The 20,047-nt window shown below is 54.4% G+C and overlaps 1 protein-coding gene across 3 annotated transcripts in view; it reads right to left on the bottom strand.

The window, feature by feature from the left end:
* LOC116951263 (receptor-type tyrosine-protein phosphatase gamma) overlaps window positions 1-19,307 on the bottom strand; it is a 76,665-nt gene extending 57,358 nt beyond the window's left edge. For 2 of the 3 annotated variants that reach the window (XM_032969766.2, XM_032969767.2), the window contains exons 1-2: window positions 19,176-19,307; window positions 8,990-9,094 (exon numbers count right to left, since the gene is read on the bottom strand). In XM_032969766.2, the coding sequence (XP_032825657.2) occupies window positions 8,990-9,094; window positions 19,176-19,266 (196 nt within the window). In that variant the 5' untranslated portion in view covers window positions 19,267-19,307. Of the gene's footprint in view, window positions 1-8,989; window positions 9,095-18,225; window positions 18,308-19,175 lie in introns of those variants that run through there. The other variant, XM_032969768.2, reaches the window with a different exon arrangement.
* Window positions 19,308-20,047: the final 740 nt, after the last annotated feature.

The following is a 20,047-nucleotide window of genomic DNA, read 5'->3' as shown; positions in this document are numbered from 1 at the left end:
TTGCCCTCACCCGACCGCTCAACCTAGCGCGAGCACCCAGGGCCGTGGCATAATTAACGAGCGATGGGCGGGGAGATGTATTTCGGTGGCGGAGGCGGCGTGGCACAGAGAAGGACGGGAGCTATAAATCAGGGCCGTCTGCAGATGCAGGCCAGCGCCTCCCGCTCGGCTCATTAATATTTACCCCGTATGAATATTAAAGAATTTCAGGTTAAACAGTGACATGATGAGGGCCGACACGGCGAGGTTCTCTCCGCTTTAATGAGGATGATGAAAAGGGGGAGGGAGTGGGGAGGAGCTTCGTGGGTGGGGGCCGCAAATGGTGGCGGCGCTGTGCCCCCCCCCCCGTCACCCCAGCGCCATCATTGTCATCAGCCATGGTCTATCCGCTACTAGGTGGAGGTATCCCCAAGACTCAGGCTTTATTATCTCAGCTGGGACGGCCGCATAGAGCTAAGAAGTACAAGGATGACCACAGCCCTATACCATCGTCGGCAGTTAATGTGCCTTGCAGTTACATAGAGATCCACAGATTTACATAGAGATCCATGAAGTTACATAGAGATCTTCTTGGTTCTTTCGGTAAAGTCACGTAGAAGGGAAATAATAAAATAATAAAAATAAAACATAAAATGTTAAATAAAACATAATAAAATGTTTTATTTTTATTATTTCCCTTCTACGTGACTTTACCGAAAGAAACAAGAAGATGAATCCCTGCAGTCACGAAAGCTTTAAATCGAAATTTGCATAGAGATACAAAGAGTTACATATAGATCCACGTGTTTACATGGAGGGACACTGCCAGAGGGACGCTCTTAGTGCAAATGTGTATCGGTGTGGACGCTTCGCGTGAGGATAGCTCTGGGAGGGGGACACTCCATGAGGGGGAAGCTCCCTGAGGAGGACGCTCCGCTAGGGGGAGGCTCCACGAGGGGGAGGCTCCGCGAGGGGGACGCTCCGCGAGGGGGACGCTCCGCGAGGGGGACGCTCCACTAGGGGGAGGCTCCACGAGGGGGACGCTCCACGAGGGGGACGCTCCGCGAGGGGGACGCTCCACTAGGGGGAGGCTCCACGAGGAGGACGCTCCGCGAGGGGGACGCTCCGCGAGGGGGACGCTCCACGAGGGGGACGCTCCGTGGGGGGGACGCTCTGCGAGGGGGACGCTCCACGAGGGGGACGCTCCACTAGGGGGACGCTCCGCGAGGGGGACGCTCTGCGAGGGGGACGCTCCACGAGGGGGATGCTTCGCGAGGGGGACGCTCCGCGAGGAGGCTCTGTAGCTAAGCTCACGTTTCCGTGCAAAACCCTCAGGTGCTGAGGATTATTACGAATACCACCTCTCACGTAACCATCAATAATACCTCCTCTCAACATATTGCAATACCCCTCATATTGTTACAGATACCTCCTCTCAAAACAATACCCCTCGCATTACTATAGATACATGCTCTCAACGCATTGCAATGCCTCTCACAGCGTTACAAATACCTTCTCTCAAAACGTTACAATACCCCTGTCATTGTTACAAATACCTCCTTTCAAAACATTACAATGCCCCTCGCATTATTACAAATAATGGCTCTCATGGGCGAGCTGTGAATTATTGATTGTGCCGTCACACGGGGCGCACGGGGGAGAGCGTGCGGGGCGGACGGGTGGTGAGCGTGAGTGAGGCCGAGAGATCGTGGGCGAGTGCGTGACATCATTTTTTCAAATATTTACTTGCCACGTTTCCCCAGTTTTATCCCAATCAGCGTCTCATCTCGGGACGAAGAATCTATTCGGATCTCTCGCAGCGTGCGGTTTAACCCTCCTTGCGAAATAACGGCCCACAGAAGTGGAAATCACAGAGCTACCTCTGAGATTCCCGGGCGGTGGCGGTTATCCTGCACATGGCTGGCTGTGATCCAGCGCTGTTGTGGAGACAGCAGCGAGGATTAGTGGATCGCCCCACTATTAATGTGAAGCTCCCTTCCCGTAGTCGTCCAGGTGCCCTTACCCAGGCTCGCCAGAAATCAGTACAGCACAGTAAGGACTAATATCCACACTCCCTTCCTGTGGGTGCCGATGAGGATGCTTACCCTGGATCGCTAGGAGAAGGCGGGCGGTACAGAAAAGTAAGGAATACCATCTATCCGTTCTGTATGGGATAGAGTGTTGGCCCCTCGGACCTGTGGGTTTTGTCCGGGTGCTCTAGTTTCCTCCACACGTGTATAATGAACACTCAATAATGGGCTGAAAACACCTTAATGTATTGAGGACTGCAGAGCTTGGGCAACTGTTGGTAGCGCCAGCTCACCGCCCTACTGCTACCTTCCGGTTCGCGATTGTGAGACGCGTTCTGCACGAACGCCGTCACCGCTGTACGCAACTAAACACGACGATTATTATCGCGAATACTGTCCCTTCATGTGACCTCCAATCCACACAGCGTGGGAAGCTCGACAGACCAACTGATATTTTTAATTCTCCAAGATGGATTCTCGTCACACCTAAGGGCAGACACCCATACAAAGTGGGCGGTATAGTAGGGCCCAACGACAGCTGCCACTGGCGCCGCACGGAGGGGGGGGGGGCTACTTCTGCCCCGAGGCCTCAATCACGAGCGCAGACGGCGAGCGCCATCTTTATTCATCTCCGCGCCTTAACGAGCCGACCCGCCATGCGCGCATCATCGTCGCTAATTGGGAGCGAGGCTCGGCGTCGTGGCTGCGAGCCGTGCTTTTACGAGCGCCGATGTCTTAATTAAGCGTCACGCGCCGTAATTAATTTCTCCGGCCGTTATCACCAAGTTGGTTGGGGCAGGAGACGTGGGGAAGGGGTGCGCGGGGGAGAGAAAGCCGCCGCAAAAGGCTTAGGGCGAACGCAAAGTCACGACACACACACAAACACACACCCTCCCCATGCCTCACACACACCATCCTTCCCTTACACACACCCTCCATCCCTCACACACACACACACCCTCCATCCCTCACACACACACACCCTCCATCCCTCACACACACACACCCTCCATCACACACACCCTCCATCACACACACACCCTCCATCACACACACACCCTCCATCACACACACACCCTCCATCACACACACACCCTCCATCCCTCACACACACACACCCTCCATCCCTCACACACACACACCCTCCATCACACACACCCTCCATCACACACACACCCTCCATCACACACACACCCTCCATCACACACACACCCTCCATCACACACACACCCTCCATCCCTCACACACACACACCCTCCATCCCTCACACACCCTCCATCCTTCACATACACCCTCCATCCCTCACACACACACACCCTCCATCACACACACACGCACTCAGACTCATCCCGCACTTTCCCCAGACCCGGTCTATATTTTCATAAATTTGCCATTTTAGTTGCCACTCTAACAGTTTGCATGACAGTGGCTGGCGGCCGGGCCCGAGGGCCGATAACGTGCGATGCTCAGCCCCATTTGGCTTCTTCGTTTACCTCCTAGGGTCATGCGACAAATCTCCACTTGTAGCCTACACAGACTGTTGGGGCAGCAAGTGCTGTTAGCAAGCACCTATGAAGTCCGGCACCTTTGCCTCCCCATTAACCAATGTTGACACCCATAAAGAGGTACTTTTTCAAGGCTGAGTCAACCTATGCCAGGCCCATGCCCGGTTCAGATAATCACCACCAATTTCAGCCATTGGCGAGGCGGAAATCGAAATCAAGTTGCCGGGTTCGTAGCGCAGAGGACTAACCACTACGCCAACACTCCCCGCAGCCAACACACAGACACACACACGTGGGCCCGCGGAATCACCTTATCAGCAATCGGCAAAGGTGCGGAGGTAGTGGGAGTAGGAGGGGAGGGAGGAGTAGTAGGGAGCAAGATGGTGGGGCCAGACAGACCCTGGAGCGGAGGGAGGTGGGGAGCACAAATAAGATAAGAGTGAGATAAAGGGAGAGGGGGGGGCAGAGGCGAAAGTGGAGGGAAGAGACAGATAGGAGCAAGTGATGAGTGAGGGAGAGGGGGAGGGAGGTGTGCTCAGAGATGGAGAGTGCGGGAGACGAGAGGGAGAGGAGACGAGTGAGGGGTGGTGAGGAGGGACGTGTGTCCTGCCGGAGTGCTTCTCAACCCCCCTTGCACCTCCAGCCACCAGGTGTCCCTCCAGAGATAGCACATGGAGGAGGCTAGGGTTCATGGATCACGCAGAGATTTGTGACACTCCCAAACCCACTGGGGGCCAGGGTTCTTCGGTTTCCTCTCACGCCAAGCCAGGCAGGCGCTCCCTAAAAACGAACTGGCAACACATCGCCCGTACAGGACCCTCCCTTAAAACGTGTCTTGAAGACTCATCATTGAGGCTTCTCGTCTGGATGCGTTAACGACGGCATTACCGCGCTAACGTACAACATCGCCCGTCCGACCCGCTGGGGGACTGGGAACAACGTAGAGAGAGAATCATTGTTGCACCATCGCGCACAGGTAGGTAACACTGGACCAAAATCGCAGAGAGGAGGGAAAAAAACTGCTTCGCCTGTGCTTTGCAAGTCAGCGGATGTGCACGAGATAAAACACGCACGTGACTTAGTGTGGTGTTTTGGCGCGCAAAACACCACACGGCAGAGCTGTGAGCAGGGCGTCGACCGACGGTGGGACGTGACGACGGTGGGACGTGGCGACGGTGGGACGTGACGCGGCGACAGTGGGACGCGGCGACGGTGGGACATGACGACGGTGGGACGTGACGATGGTGGGACGTGACGCAGCGACAGTGGGACGCGGCGACGGTGGGACGTGACGACGGTGGGACGTGACGATGGTGGGACGTGACGACGGTGGGATGTGACGACGGTGGGACGTGACGACGGTGGGACGTGACGCGGCGACGGTGGGACGTGACGACGGTGGGACGTGACGATGGTGGGACGCGACGACGGTGGGACGCGACGATGGTGGGACGCGGCGACGGTGGGACGTGACGACGGTGGGACGCGACGACGGTGGGACGCGACGACGGTGGCACGTGATGACGGTGGGACGTGACGACGGTGGGATGTGACGACGGTGGGATGTGACGATGGTGGGATGTGACGACGGTGGGACGTGACGACGGTGGGACGTGACGACGGTGGGACGTGGCGACGGTGGGATGTGACGACGGTGGGATGTGACGATGGTGGGACGTGACGATGGTGGGACGTGACGATGGTGGGACGTGGCGACGGTGGGACGCGACGACGGTGGGACGCGACGACGGTGGGACGTGACGATGGTGGGACGTGACGACTGTGGGACGTGGCGACGGTGGGACGTGGCAACGGTGGGACGTAACGACGGTGGGATGTGACGATGGTGGGACGTGACGACGGTGGGATGTGACGATGGTGGGACGTGACGATGGTGGGACGTGATGACTGTGGGACGTGACGATGGTGGGACGTGACGACGGTGGGACGCGGCGACGGTGGGACGTGACGACGGTGGGACGTGACGCGGTGACGGTGGGACGTGACGACGGTGGGACGTGACGATGGTGGGACGCGACGACGGTGGGACGCGACGACGGTGGGACGCGACGACAGTGGGACGCGACGACGGTGGGACGCGACGACGGTGGGACGCGACGATGGTGGGACGCGACGACGGTGGGACGTGACGACGGTGGGACGTGACGATGGTGGGATGTGACGACGGTGGGATGTGACGATGGTGGGATGTGACGACGGTGGGATGTGACGACGGTGGGATGTGACGATGGTGGGATGTGACGACGGTGGGACGCGACGATGGTGGGACGCGACGACGGTGGGACGTGACGACGGTGGGACGTGACGATGGTGGGATGTGACGACGGTGGGATGTGACGATGGTGGGATGTGACGACGGTGGGACGTGACGACGGTGGGACGTGACGACGGTGGGACGTGGCGACGGTGGGATGTGACGACGGTGGGATGTGACGATGGTGGGACGTGACGATGGTGGGACGTGACGATGGTGGGACGTGATGACTGTGGGACATGACGATGGTGGAACGTGGCGACGGTGGGACGTGACGACGGTGGGATGTGACGATGGTGGGACGTGACGATGGTGGGACGTGATGACTGTGGGACGTGACGATGGTGGGACGTGGCGACGGTGGGACGTGACGATGGTGGGATGTGACGATGGTGGGATGTGACGACAGTGGGACGTGACGATGGTGGGACGTGGCGACGGTGGGACGTGGCGACCGTGGGACGTGATGACTGTGGGACATGACGATGGTGGAACGTGGCGACGGTGGGACGTGACGACGGTGGGATGTGACGATGGTGGGACGTGACGATGGTGGGACGTGATGACTGTGGGACGTGACGATGGTGGGACGTGGCGACGGTGGGACGTGACGATGGTGGGATGTGACGATGGTGGGATGTGACGACAGTGGGACGTGACGATGGTGGGACGTGGCGACGGTGGGACGTGGCGACCGTGGGACGTGGCGACGGTGGGACGTGACAATGGTGGGACGTGACGACGGTGGGACGCGACGACGGTAGGATGCGACGACGGTGGGACGTGACGACGTTGCACACCGGGCTGGATTAGGGCTACGGAGAGGCTAATAGGAGGGAAGGGCCTAAGTAAGAATCGGAATTTTAATAACCAAATTCCGGAAACAGTCACTAATTCCGTAATCTGGAATCGGTCACCGGTTCTAGAAGTCAGGATCCGGTAACCGATTCCAGAATAGGACACCGGTAACCGATTGCAGTGGAATTACAACAATAATGAACGCAACCCGTTTAAGACATTTAGCCCCATTGTTTCAGCTCCCGCGCCGAGAGATGGACTCGAACCGGCACCCTCTGCGGTGCAAGCTCCGAGCGACGGTAACCAACACACCCGACAATTGCTATTCGTGCAGCAGTGGTAACCGTTTTTACCGTTTTGTTTTCATGCAGTTACCGGTTATACAGACGTATGATAGAGTAACGGCGTGGGTGGGAGCTACGCCTGCACCCAGTGACCCCCACTACACCCCTCACCCCCCCGCCTTCCACCCCCTCCCCCGCAGTTTAATCCGTTGCCGCCGGGAGCGACAAGACGGACCTCGGCACGGCGAGCGGCGCGCCGCCATTCATCACGCCGCCGCCACCACGTGCCACGCGGCACAAAAGAAAAAGATCCCCCGAGGAGCACACGCATGCCGGTGGGGCAATTGCTCTGGGCGAGTACCCGCGAGCGGGTGGTGCACAGCACACCAGGTGCTCATTTATATCTGAGCCGACCTAGGCGAGGCCCAGGATCGGTTCAGACATTCGTCACTGGTGTCGGCCGTGAGCGGGAATCGAACTCGGGGCGCCAGGTCCTTAGAGCAGCGCGTTAACGGCTCCGTGTGAGACACGCACACACGGCGTACACAGGGGCAGTGATGGGACCCTGACTTGGCACTCAGAGAGAAAGTCCCCAATGACAACAACTGCCGTTCACCACTAAGTTGCGGTGACATCACCACGGCGCTTGTGCCAGGCTAGGTGCAATTTGACGCCACGTGCAGTGTCGAAGGCTCACTGCTGTCAGGTCACAGGACAGACCCAGGTTCCATAGTTTGACTGCCTGAGATGACTGGCAGATGCACCAACTGTGCTCCCTACTGTGACAATTTTCTTCGTTTTACCTGTCCTGTGCTAAAACAAAGATCACCCAATATAGCCTTAACAGACTGTTGGGGCAAGTGTTGTTCGTGAGCATCTATGAAGGCCGGAACGGCACATAAAGGGCATGGGTGGACAGCACCACCCCTGGCCGCCTTTGCATCCCCAGTGGCGATGGTTACACATCGCACTCGGTACTCAATTGAGGCTGAGTCGACCTAGGGGAGGCCCAGGACCGGTTCATATAATCGTCAACGGTGTTGGCTGTGAGTGGGAATGGAACTCGGGTCGTTGGATTCGTAGCGCAGCGCGCTAACCGCTTCAGACCCGCTCGCCATACACACACCACCCGCTCCCCCGCCTCCACCACCCTCACCGCTCTACCTGCCACCACCACCACCCTCACCGCCTCCATCACCCTCACCACCGTAGCACGAGGTGGCGGCTCCGGCTCCCCGGATCAGCTCGATAACGATCGCCCGATCGGCAAACACAGACCTCTAATTGGTGTCGTGTCAGCGCTTCTTCACGGTCTGCAAAGAGGCGGCACGGAAGGTGGGGGGGGGGCAGTGGGGGGGGAGTGGTGGCGGCGGCAGCAGCTTCCGCTCGAGAAACCTGGGACGCAGTCGCACCTCACGAGATTTATCCAGGGTCCTCGTGTGGGCCCCACACCACAACATGTCCACCGAGGCCCCCCAGTCACTCGCCAGACCCTACTATGGGACCCCCACACCCACCACGTTCACTGTGGGCCCCCACACACCCAGCTAGTGATCGGCCGGCAAGTTGGTGAGCGTTACGGTGAGGACACGAGCGATCGGCCTGCTAGTTGGTGAGCATTACGGTGAGGACACTGGCGATCGGCTGGCTAGCTGGCAAGCGTTACGGTAGAGACACTTGCGATCGGCCGGCTGAGTCTCCACCCCTAATCTGCTCGCCCTTCGTCTCTCCACACGCACAACAACAATTGCAGTTTGCCACTAAATGGTGGTGACATTGCCAGGCTAGGTGCACCTTGAGGCCACGTGAAGTGCCAAAGGTTCGCCGACACACGCACGCATACACGTGCACACAAAGAAAAGGCAAAGATCCCCCGTGTCGCCTTAACAGACTATTGGGACAAGTGCTGTTAGCGAGTAGCACGCACACACAGACGGGCATACGTCCCCTCCGCCAAGCTGAGCGCTTCACTTTCATTCCCAGCAGTGTCTCTGATCGACCTCAAACTTCATTGTGTGCTGTGTGCTGCCTGGTGGTGCGTGGGTCCAGTGGGGGGGGGGGGGGGGGCAGGGGACACTGGGCTCACATGAGAAAGGGGGGCAGGGGGGAGTGCCTCACCGGAGTAGGACCAGTAGGCCCCGACGTCGCCGGCACCGTTCACGGGAGGCGCCTCGCTGCCGTACTCCCCCGTGCTGCTGTGCAGGCAGCTACGCGCGTCGCTCCCTGCAGCGCACACGCGCGGTCATGAACAAACACTCGTCAGCACGAGAAAAACAAAGATCCCCCAATGAGGTGCCACCACCGCCGCACCTCGTCGTGACCGCCGCGGCACCTCGTCATGACCACCGCGTTTGCACCCTCCCCGCCAGATGCTACAGCTGCTGCACAGCACATGGGAAGCAAGGCTACCTCCAAGCTCTACCCTGATGGTCTCTCTGCACCATCAGGCATTAAATAGACTCTACAGAGACCTACAGAGTCGTACAGGGCCCTATAGACTCACACAGAGAGATCCATAAAACCAAACAGACCCATAAACTGACAACAGAGAGCCCACAAACTGAAAGAGAGACACGCAACACGAGACACGTACACACATGCGCAACACCCACACAGTGGCATAAGCACACACGCAGACAGCACAAGCCATCACTCCACACATAACATGCTCGCGACAAAGACAAAGATCCCTGTATAGCCTTGAACAGACTGTTCGGGCAAATGCTGTTGGCCAATACCTATGAATGCCGGAATGGCACAAGAGGGGGTGGATGGCCAAGACTGGATGAAATATGTGCCACTATTATGGGTCATGAGGAGAAATTGAACTCAGATCACCAAGTTCATGGTGCAGTGTGCTAACGACTGTGCCACCGCTCCCCACACACACACAAGCTCACAAGTACAAAAGTCAAAAAATCATCACGGTGATTAACCGCTCAAATTATCAAATTATCGAGGCACTGGTGCGATCTCCTGTTACAACCCTGCACAGCTCGTAGTGGAAAATCCACATTCATATGGCGAGGGTTGGTCCAACCGTAGCACATAAATACACACCACAAAGTATTCATGTAAGCCTGAGTCGCTCCAGGTGAGGTACAGGGCCAGTTGAGTTATTCTCCGCTGATAATTGCCGTGGCCGGGAATAGAACTAATGTCGCTGGGTTCATAACCTCGTGCGCTAAACACTGCACCGCAACTCCACCAACACATCCCCAATCGAGGCTTTAACAAAATGTTGGGGCAAGTGTTATTAGAGAGCACCTATTAAGGCTGGCAAAGTACAGGAGTGGGTGATGCGCTCGGAACCACGCCCTGCTGTATTAATCTTCCCAGTACAGATGTTTACACTAATTTCAGGCCAAGTCAACCTAAGGGAGTCCCAGGTCCGTTTCCGAAATCACTCGCAGCTGACATTACAGCCACAGCCAGCAATCAAGTTTCCGGGTTCACAGTGCAACGCACTATCCACCAAGCCACCGCCTCCCACACAGACAAAAAGACAAAGCTTCCACATTCTTAGCTCTTTCGGTAAAGTCACGTTGAAGGGAAACAATAAAATAATAAAATATATATATAAAACGTGACTTTACCGAAAGCGCTTAGAATATGAATTACTGCAGTCACGAAAGCTTTAAATCAAAGCTTCCACGTAAACCATTTAAAGTATGTTGGGCCAAGTGCTGCTATCCAGCACGTATGAAGTCTGACAGAGAGGTGGGTTGACAGTAATACGCCCGGCCACCTTTGTCTCCCCAATGTTGATGTTCACACACCATGCGCTCATTTAATGCTGGGTCAACACACGCACACACAGGTATACAACACTGTACACATACACATATCGCATTTAAATACGTAGACGCACACACACACGTGTGCACACATACACTCAAATAAAACAGAGAACAATTGCCAATTAGCCAAAAAGACAGCTTGGGTCAAGTACTGTTTGTGAGCACCTTTCATACCAGGTATGGCTCCAAGAGCAGCACCACCAGCAACACCAGCACCAAATATCCCCTGTATAGCCTTAACAGACTGTTGGGGCAAGTGCTGTTAGCGAGCACCTATGAAGGCCAGCACAGCACACGAGGGGGTGAGTGGCCAACACCACGCCCAGCCACCTTCGTCTCCCCAGTGGCGATATTTACACACTGCACCAGGTACTCATTGAGACTGAGTCGACCTAGGGGACGCCCAGGACCGATTAAGCAACAATACCACCAGCACCACCACCGCCAGCTGCAGCAGCCCCACAGCTCAGGCGTGTGACGGTGCGCGAACGAGAGATCAAAATCAAGGTCAGCTCTGCACTGCTGCTGCCACTCTACATACGTCTCATCTCCACGGCAACTCTCTCCTGCATATTTTACCTGCCCCACTTGCCTTTTGTCACACAGACGTGCGGCAAGGGGGGGGGGGGGGGTGCGCTCCAACAGCAGCAGCGGCGACGAAGCGCCGGACTGACTCGGCAGCGCCCCGGCGTCTAGTCCCAAGACCCGCACCCGCGAAGGTCCTGCGCTGCGACGTTTGGCAAGCGCGCCCCCTTTGCCCGTCCGCTGCCGGGTGAGGGCTCCCCCCCACCGCACAGCGCGCACATGGGTCGTCATTTAGGGGTAACCTGACCGTACTTCACCGCGCCCGTCGGTGCCGTTGTATTTGGCGACGATGCTGCTGCTGCGTTGGCAGGCATGCACAAGCACGGGAAGCACTGGTAATGCTCGGCACGTTCGTCAATAACCCCACTGCGTGTGTGTGGCCTTAGATGGAAAAAATATACAGCAGCCATCGTGTCGTGCAACGGCCCTAATCCTTCATAGCACTGTGAGCTTCAACTGATAAATAATAAAAGTTTAGTTTTGTTGGCAAACGTGCCGAGTTTTTTGGCGAGCGCAGGGTTGCTGGTAAAGGCGACATGAGCGTCGAAGCAGGAACATCGAACCGCAGTACAGTACAACGATGGGTCTCGCTGCACTGCCCATCACACAGCCCAGATTCGTTATGGATTCACACACACAATGTTAAGTTAATCATGAAAGTGAATTGCCAATTACACCCTTACTCTCCTGACATTAGGAGTTTAATGAATTCTCGCCCCCCTCCCAATGCGATGAATCGTCAGAGAACACAGTTCCTCGTGAATCTCTGCTGAATGGTAGCGCCTCTCATGGCTGCAGGGTAAAGTGAAAATCCCGTTACTACGTTGCCAAGATGAATTATTTTGTCTGGTGCTTTGGCAATAAACTCCCAGATGAAGGCCTCCCTCCACCCAAGAGCCACCACCGCCGCCATCCCTCACGAATCCTGTGATGGTGGCGATCCACCTGGCACCTACACACGAGCTGATTTCATCGCTCTATCTCCATTGGTTAATACGTTCTCGCGGGCACTTTCCATCCATTGGATAACCCTAAGCCATTACTTTTGACCTCTGGGTAACCATAGCACGTTCTGCCCTAGCCCACTCACTGAACAATGACTAATTTTTAACCCGAGTACGTTTTCTAATCCGGAAGCTTCCAAAAGTTTTGCCCGTAGTGCAATCCCCTACCAGACGTGATTAGCACACAAACAGCGCAAGGATTATTTGTGGGGTGCCTTTCTGTCTTGGACAAAATTCTGTGTTTTTCAAGTCCGGTGGCCAAATGTTAACTACCTCGCCTGGTATGCCGGAGGTCATGGGTTCAATCCCAACCCTGACGCCTGTATATTTGGAGTTCACATGTTCTCCACATGATCGCGTAGATGTTTCTCCACATTTAGAAACAACATGCGTTTAGAGTATTTGGGTGCTATACATTTGCACGTGAAAAGCCACTTCAGTAAGTTATCATGTGTAGCCAGGTCACTTCTGAAGAAGAGCTACAGTGAGGGAAAAAAGTATTTGATCCCCTGCTGATTTTGTACGTTTGCCCATTGACAAAGAAATGATCAGTCTATAATTTTAATGGTAGGTTTATTTGAACAGTGAGAGACAGAATAACACAAAAATCCAGAAAAATGCATGTCAAAAATGTTATAAATTGATTTGCATTTTAATGTCGGAAATAAGTATTTGACCCCCTCTTAAACAGAAAGATTTCTGGCTCCCAGGTGTCTTTTATACAGGTAACAAGCAGATACCAAACTCTCCACACCATGGCCAAGACCAAAGAGCTCTCCAAGGATGTCAGGGACAAGATTGTAGACCTACACAAGGCTGGAATGGGCTACAAGACCATTGCCAAGCAGCTTGGTGAGAAGGTGACAAACAGTTGGTGCGATTATTCGCAAATGGAAGAAACACAAAAGAACTGTCAAACTCCCTCGGCCTGGGGCTCCATGCAAGATCTCACTTCGTGGAGTTGCAATGATCATGAGAACAGTGAGGAATCAGCCCAGAACTACACGGGAGGATCTTGTCAATGATCTCAAGGCAGCTGGGACCATAGTCACCAAGAAAACAATTGGTAACACACTACGCCGTGAAGGACTGAAATCCTGCAGCGCCCACAAAGTCTCCCTGCTCAAGAAAGCACATATACATGCCCGTCTGAAGTTTGCCAATGAACATCTGAATGATTCAGAGGACAACTGGTGTTGTGGTCAAATGAGACCAAAATGTAGCTCTTTGGCAACAACTCAACTCGCCGTGTTTGGAGGAGGAATGCTGCCAATGACCTCAAGAACTCCATCCCCACCGTCAAACATGGAGGTTGAAACATTATGCTTTGGGGGTGTTTTTCTGCTCAGGGGACAGGACAACTTCACCGCATCAAAGGGACGATGGACGGGGCCATGTACCGTCAAATCTTGGGTGAGAACCTCCTTCCCTCAACCAGGGCATTGAAAAATGGGTCGTGGATGGGTATTCCAGCATGACAATGACCCAAAACACACGGCCAAGGCAACAGAGGAGTGGCTCAAGAAGAAGCACATTAAGGTCCTGGAGTGGCCTAGCCAGTCTCCAGACCTTAATCCCATAGAAAATCTGTGGAGCTGAAACCTTAATAACTTGGAGAAGATCTGCAAAGAGGAGTGGGACAAAATCCCTCCTGAGATGTGTGCAAACCTGGTGGCCAACTACAAGAAACGTCTGACCTCTGTGATTGCCAACAAGGGTTTTGCCACCAAGTACTAAGTCATGTTTTGCAGAGGGGTCAAATACTTATTTCACTCATTAAAATGCAAATCAATTAATAACATTGCTGACATGCGTTTTTCTGGATTTTTTGTTGTTATTCTGTCTCTCACTGTTCAAACAAACCTACCATTAAAATTATAGACTGATCATTTCTTTGTCAGTGGGCAAACGTACAAAATCAGCAGGGGATCAAATACTTTTTTCCCTCACTGTACATAGCTCAGTGGCCTTACTGTACAGAATTCAATGCCGCAAATTGGATGCAGAGCAGCACGGCTTACGAGGAATCCCACGGGCCACACCGCATAAACCACCCTGGCGACATCGCGCGTAGCCCCAAGCGCTACGCGTACCGCAGGAAAAGGGAAGGGCTGCGCTAATCCACGCGTTCCTCTGCTCCACACGACTATTCAGGAAGCAACAACGCCGAGACGCAGTCCGCCCCCACCGCCTTGCCACACTGCTGCCTGATGAGTACATACTCCTCTCCCGGGCAGAAGGGGAAGTGGCTGCCCATGTCATCAATTACTGCTCGTTAGGGATAATTGGTGAAATTCAACCAAACACGCGCTCCGCCACATGGATTAAAATGTCAGGATGGTGGCGACGCAGATGCCAGCTCTCGCAACCGGTCACTCGTGCGCTGTTCCATGACCCGGACAAAGATTCCCCCTGTGAGGCCTTTAACGGACGAGTGCTGTTCACGAACACCTCTGAGGGCCGGCACGGCACACGAGGGGAACGTACGGCTGGCACCACGGCTGGCTGCGCTCGTTGTCTCACCTTCGTTTCTTCCCAAGTGCTGATGTATACGCATCGTGCCAGGCATTCATTTAAGGCCGAGTTGACCGAGTGGAGGTCCCAGCTACAGTTTAGATATTTGTCACCGATGTTGCCTGAGAGCAGGAATTAGTAGCGCGTTGAGCTAACGACTGGTACACAGACACACAAAGATCCCCTGTCGTATAGCCTGAACAGACTGTTGGGGCAAGTGCTGTTAGCGAGCACCTATTAAGACTGGCACGGCATTATGCCCAGCCGCCTTTGTCTCCCCAGTAGCAATGTTTACACAACACACCAGGTACTTATTTGAGGCTAAGTCGACCTAGGGGTGGCCCAGGACTGATTCATATAATCGTCACTGGTGTTGGCCGTGAGCGGGAATCGAACTCGGGTCGCCGGGTTCGCTGCAAAGCATGCTACCCGTTGCACTATCCACACCCCACACACACAGACATCTACCTACACACAGACAAAAGACACACTTGTTGTCTCACACGCACAGCCACATAGTCACAAAGACAGTCACGCGGTCCCTCTCACACACACATATTCATACAAACAGATAATAGACATACACACAGCCACACTATCACATATGCACAGTCAGCCACACACAGCTATGCGTATAGCGTTTTACACACACAGCCAGTCACACACAATCACACACAGTCACAAAAACATATATAGTCCCAAACACTCGCACACAAAGATAAAGTTCCCCGAGGATCCTCCAATGGCTATTGGGGCAAGTGCTGTTATTAAGCATCTCAGCCACACAGTCATATAGCCACACACACAAAAGACAAAGAGCCCCCGTATAGCCCATCACAGGATGTTGGGAGCAAGTGCTGTTCGTGAGCACTTAACAAGGCCGAGAACGGCACACGAGGGGGTAGGGTGACCAGCACCACGCCAGGCCACCTTCGTCTCCCGCAGTGGTGAAGTTTACCATACAACCACACCACGTTACCCGTTTAAGGCTGCGCTGATGCCACAACTGAATGGGGGGAGCTGAGCGGCTGGGGAGATGAAAAAGGGAACCCACTGGAGGTGTTTGGGTTTTTTTCTTTTGTGGAGCCGACGACGATAATGACGTCCCACCTCTTCGCGCCACGCTCCCCGGATTTAGCAGCCGCTCACTCCTTCCTTCTCAGAGGGAGCGAACAATTAACTTGTGATCAGCACACACCGATAGCACGAGTTAACCATTGGGGGGGGGGGCCCATCCCTTGACAGCGCCAGGGCATTGATCATCCTCATTGTGTCTTATTATCTGGAGGAACCCATGCAACTGCTTGTTCACACGCCACTGCTGGTAGAGGAAGCTCTAGAGAGAGAACCCCCTTCTACAGCATTGTTCTTCACTAATTTTCCGAGGGGGGAGGGATCACTTTCGCCGATAAGGCATCATCAGTGCGAGGGCCACGACACATTTGGAACCAATGGGGATTTGACAGCAGCATGATGATGATGGGGAGGGGGGTGTTGTCACGTGTTGTGTATTGTCGGCGGCCGCACTAAAGGCCATCAGTGGCCCGCGGGCTTTGCAATGAAGAACACTGGACTAGAAGGTAGTTTGTCCAACCTCTCCCACATCTTCTAAGACAGACGTCACATCTTCTAAGACAGACGTCTTAGAAGATGTGAGAGTTCTCATATCTTCTAAGACAGACGTCTTAGAAGATGTGGGAGTTCCCACATCTTCTAAGACAGACGTCTTAGAAGATGTGGGAGTTCCCACACTTTACCCCACCGCACCATCTGTGGCGCACCCACCTGCCGAGTGGACGCAGGCGGTGTGGGAAACTTAAACTTTCGCCATCGTTTCAACTGCCTCGCCGGGGGACTGAACCGACGGACGTCAGCATCGCAAAGCCCATTCAGTATATCCTTAGGGTGGCAGAGGACATCCCTGTCGCCACTACTATAGTGAACAGGGAATGCCTCCGATTCGCGGCCACGCAGCTTTACCCGGGCCAGCCCATCCACAGCTAAGGTCCTGGATGCTCGCGAGCACAGGGACGATGTTTAATTAATGTCACGCGTCACCGGGTTCACAGCTTAGTCCCTTAAAATCAAATGCTGCCCGCAGACTTTGGACACAGGAGGCAAAAATGTTTTTCCCCTCCAGATAGCCTTTAAACAGACTGTTGGGGCAAGTCCTGTTTGCGAGCACATATTAATGCCGGTACGGAAAATAGGATGGTCAAAACCACGTCCGGCCGACTCTGCCCCCCCCCCCCCCCAGTATTGTGTACACACCGCGCCAGGTACTCATTTTATGGCTAGGGGAGAGGGGTCCAGGACCGGTTCAAATATTCGCTCACGACTATTCATGGTCGTGTGCAGGAATCGAACTCGCGCGCCAGGTTCGTGGAGGAGTGTGCTAACCACTGCACCACCACTCGTCACTTACAAAGGCAAAGACCCCCCCCCCCCCGTATAGCCTTAACAAACTGTTGGGAAAAGTGAGCACAGTCTCACACGCACACAAAGATCCCATTCCCCGTGGCGCTTCACAGTGTGAGAATTAGCGAGCACCTAAGGCTGGCACTGCCCACGTGTAGAGTCGTGTGGTCAGAACCACGCCCGGCCGTCTTTGTCTCCCCAGTGCTGATGGTTACCACGCACCAGGTTCTCATTTGAGGCCGAGACGACTTAAAGGAAGAGCAGAAGCTGTTTTGATATCAGGTCGTCGGATGCAGACCACAGCGTGTGAATCACCACACCAAACAACATCGCAGACTTCTGTTAAGACACAAACACCCACACACAGCCACAAAGAATCCCCGTATAGCCTTAAATGTTGGGGCAAGTGTTGTTAGTGAGCACCTATGAAGACCGGAACAGTACACGAGGGGGTGGGTGGCCAGCACCACGCCCGACAGCCTTTGTCTCCCTAGTGGCGATGTTTGCACACCGCATCAGGTACTTGTTTAAGGTTGAGTCGACTTAGGGGAGGCCCAGGACCGGTCAAAATAATACAATCGTCACCGTTGTTGCCCGTGAGCGGGAATCTAACTCGGATCGCCGGATTCATAGCGCAGTGCGCTAACCGCTACATTACCGCTCCCCACAGCAACACACAGCCACAGCTACACACACAGCCAAAAACACACCCTACAGCCACACAACCACACGTAAACAAAAACACACAACACTGCCATATAAACAGAGTAAAAAAACACTCTACAGCCACACACAGCCGCATAGCCACACACAGCCACAAACACCCTCGCATCCACACAACCTTGGTCAACACCAACCCCAGACTGAACACTACAACCGCACCGCAACATTAACACGAAGCCATTAACACACACTTCACCAGTAAGGCACAACAACGTCGCACACCCGAGCCTGAACACCACAACCACCACAGCACAACCACGCAACTTCTGCCTCAACACCACGACCAGCAAAGCACCACCACGAGCCCTACCAATGGCACCTCCAATAGAACTGCACAGCAGGAGCAGCAGCAAGCCCCTGGGTACGGGGTCATCCATCGAGTCCACACGGATGGAGGGGGGCTACCCCAAACGCGTTCCCTTGTGTATGGGGGGGGGGGGGTGTCTACTGGCAGTGTACGCATAGGAAACGGGGGGGGGGGTGAATCCTCGATAATAATTTGTCCACATTGGCCTTCAAATTAGTTAGATAGTCCGGCGCTGGACTATCTGTTTGCTTAAATACGTGAATATTATTATTAATCGTTTCTGCGTGGATTAAATATCGGCCGTTCTATAGGATTCGGGGGGTGTAAAAAGTCCGCGTGCGTACAGCGAGGGGGGGACGGGTCAAGTTTTGACAGGTTTTTGCGTACCTACTCAATTGGATGGGCCCTAAACTGGCGTAATAAAGCACCAACATGATGAGCCTGGCCTCGCAACTCAACCATGGGACCTACACGCTCACGCCACAACTCGGAACAAATCTGCGCCACAACCCCCCCACACCACACCACAACTTCCCGCCTCAACAGCCCAGCCGCAACCGCACCACGAGCCCTAAACGTTGCTACAGCATTCAAAGTGAACAGTAATAGAGCGGTGAAAACCATCACCAATATCATCATCACATAGTGTAGAGAGCGATGTGGGTTCGGTTCCCGCTCACGGCCAACGCCGGTGACGATTATCTGAACCCGTCCTGGGCCTCCCCTAGGTCGACTCAGCCTCAAATGAGTACCTGCTGCGGTGTGTAAACATCGCCACTGGGGAGACAAAGTCGGTCGGGCGTGGTGCTGGCCACCCACCCCCTCGTGTACCGTTCCGGCCTTCATAGGTGCTCGCTAACAGCACTTGCCACTACAGTATGTTGAGGCTACACGGGGGATCTTTGTTTTTTATCTTTGGTGTGCGTGGACTGCAGCGGCTGAGGGCAACTCACACGCCGTGAGTCGCGCCAAGATGAACCCCGCCACCAGCAGCCGGGGTCCCGGGAATCCCGGCATTCCCTTGCCCGCCGAACCCCGCATCATCCCCTGGTTGCTTCCAACCTGGTTCCTCAAAAGGTACCAGACGTTGCTTTTGGTCCTAAAGTCGTCCGGCGATTTTGGGGCCCTCAAGCCATCAAAGGGGTCCCAGATTCTGGGAAATTCACGTAACGAATCCTCTTTCGCCTTTCCAGTTGTACGGATCTAAAAAAAAAAGTACTTGGTCTTTCAATACCACGCTCCTCAATAGTGCAGGTCTTTCAATTCTCTCTTCTTTTCGGTCACCAAGTCTTCAAGGTTCCTGGTCTTTTAGTTCCATAGTTCCCGATGCTATTTGAATGTCCTTCGGCTCTTCGGTTGCAAGATGGCCAGGAGATGCCCAGGAGATGGACAGTCAAGCAATGGATTATTGAATATACCCGTGCCAACCGTTGTCACCTCCTCGTGGGTGGTGGATTTTCTCCCACACGAATCCCAAATCGTTCGTGGGATTGGCCAAACATCTCAACGTGGCAGGAGCCTCATCGAATGAAGTCTTGAGACTCGGTGAGGATTTACTGGGAAGATAATTGGCATCGCGTTAATCCTGATGAGTTAGGTCTTCACGCCGTCAAGGATCCGAGCTCTTTAGGTTTGCCAGGGTGTCTGGGACTTCACGAGCCAGCTGTCCAAGTCCTTCCTATAGCTCCAAAGTCGTTTGCGTCTTCAAAAGTCAAAATTTCCAACATGTATTACAAGTTTCTAAGTTATTAGTAAATGACGTGCCAGTAACTTGCTCTCCAGAATTTCCAGATCTTCCGGTTCATGTCGACATGAGGGTCCCAAG

Source organism: Petromyzon marinus, chromosome 42 (genome assembly GCF_048934315.1).
Source record: "Petromyzon marinus isolate PM22_M1 ecotype Great Lakes invasive population chromosome 42, UKy_Petmar_22M1.pri1.0, whole genome shotgun sequence".
In the NCBI taxonomy this organism is placed as follows: Eukaryota; Metazoa; Chordata; class Hyperoartia; order Petromyzontiformes; family Petromyzontidae; genus Petromyzon; species Petromyzon marinus.
Note: the sequence above shows the minus strand (reverse complement) of the source record. Positions and strands in the feature narration are given on the sequence as shown.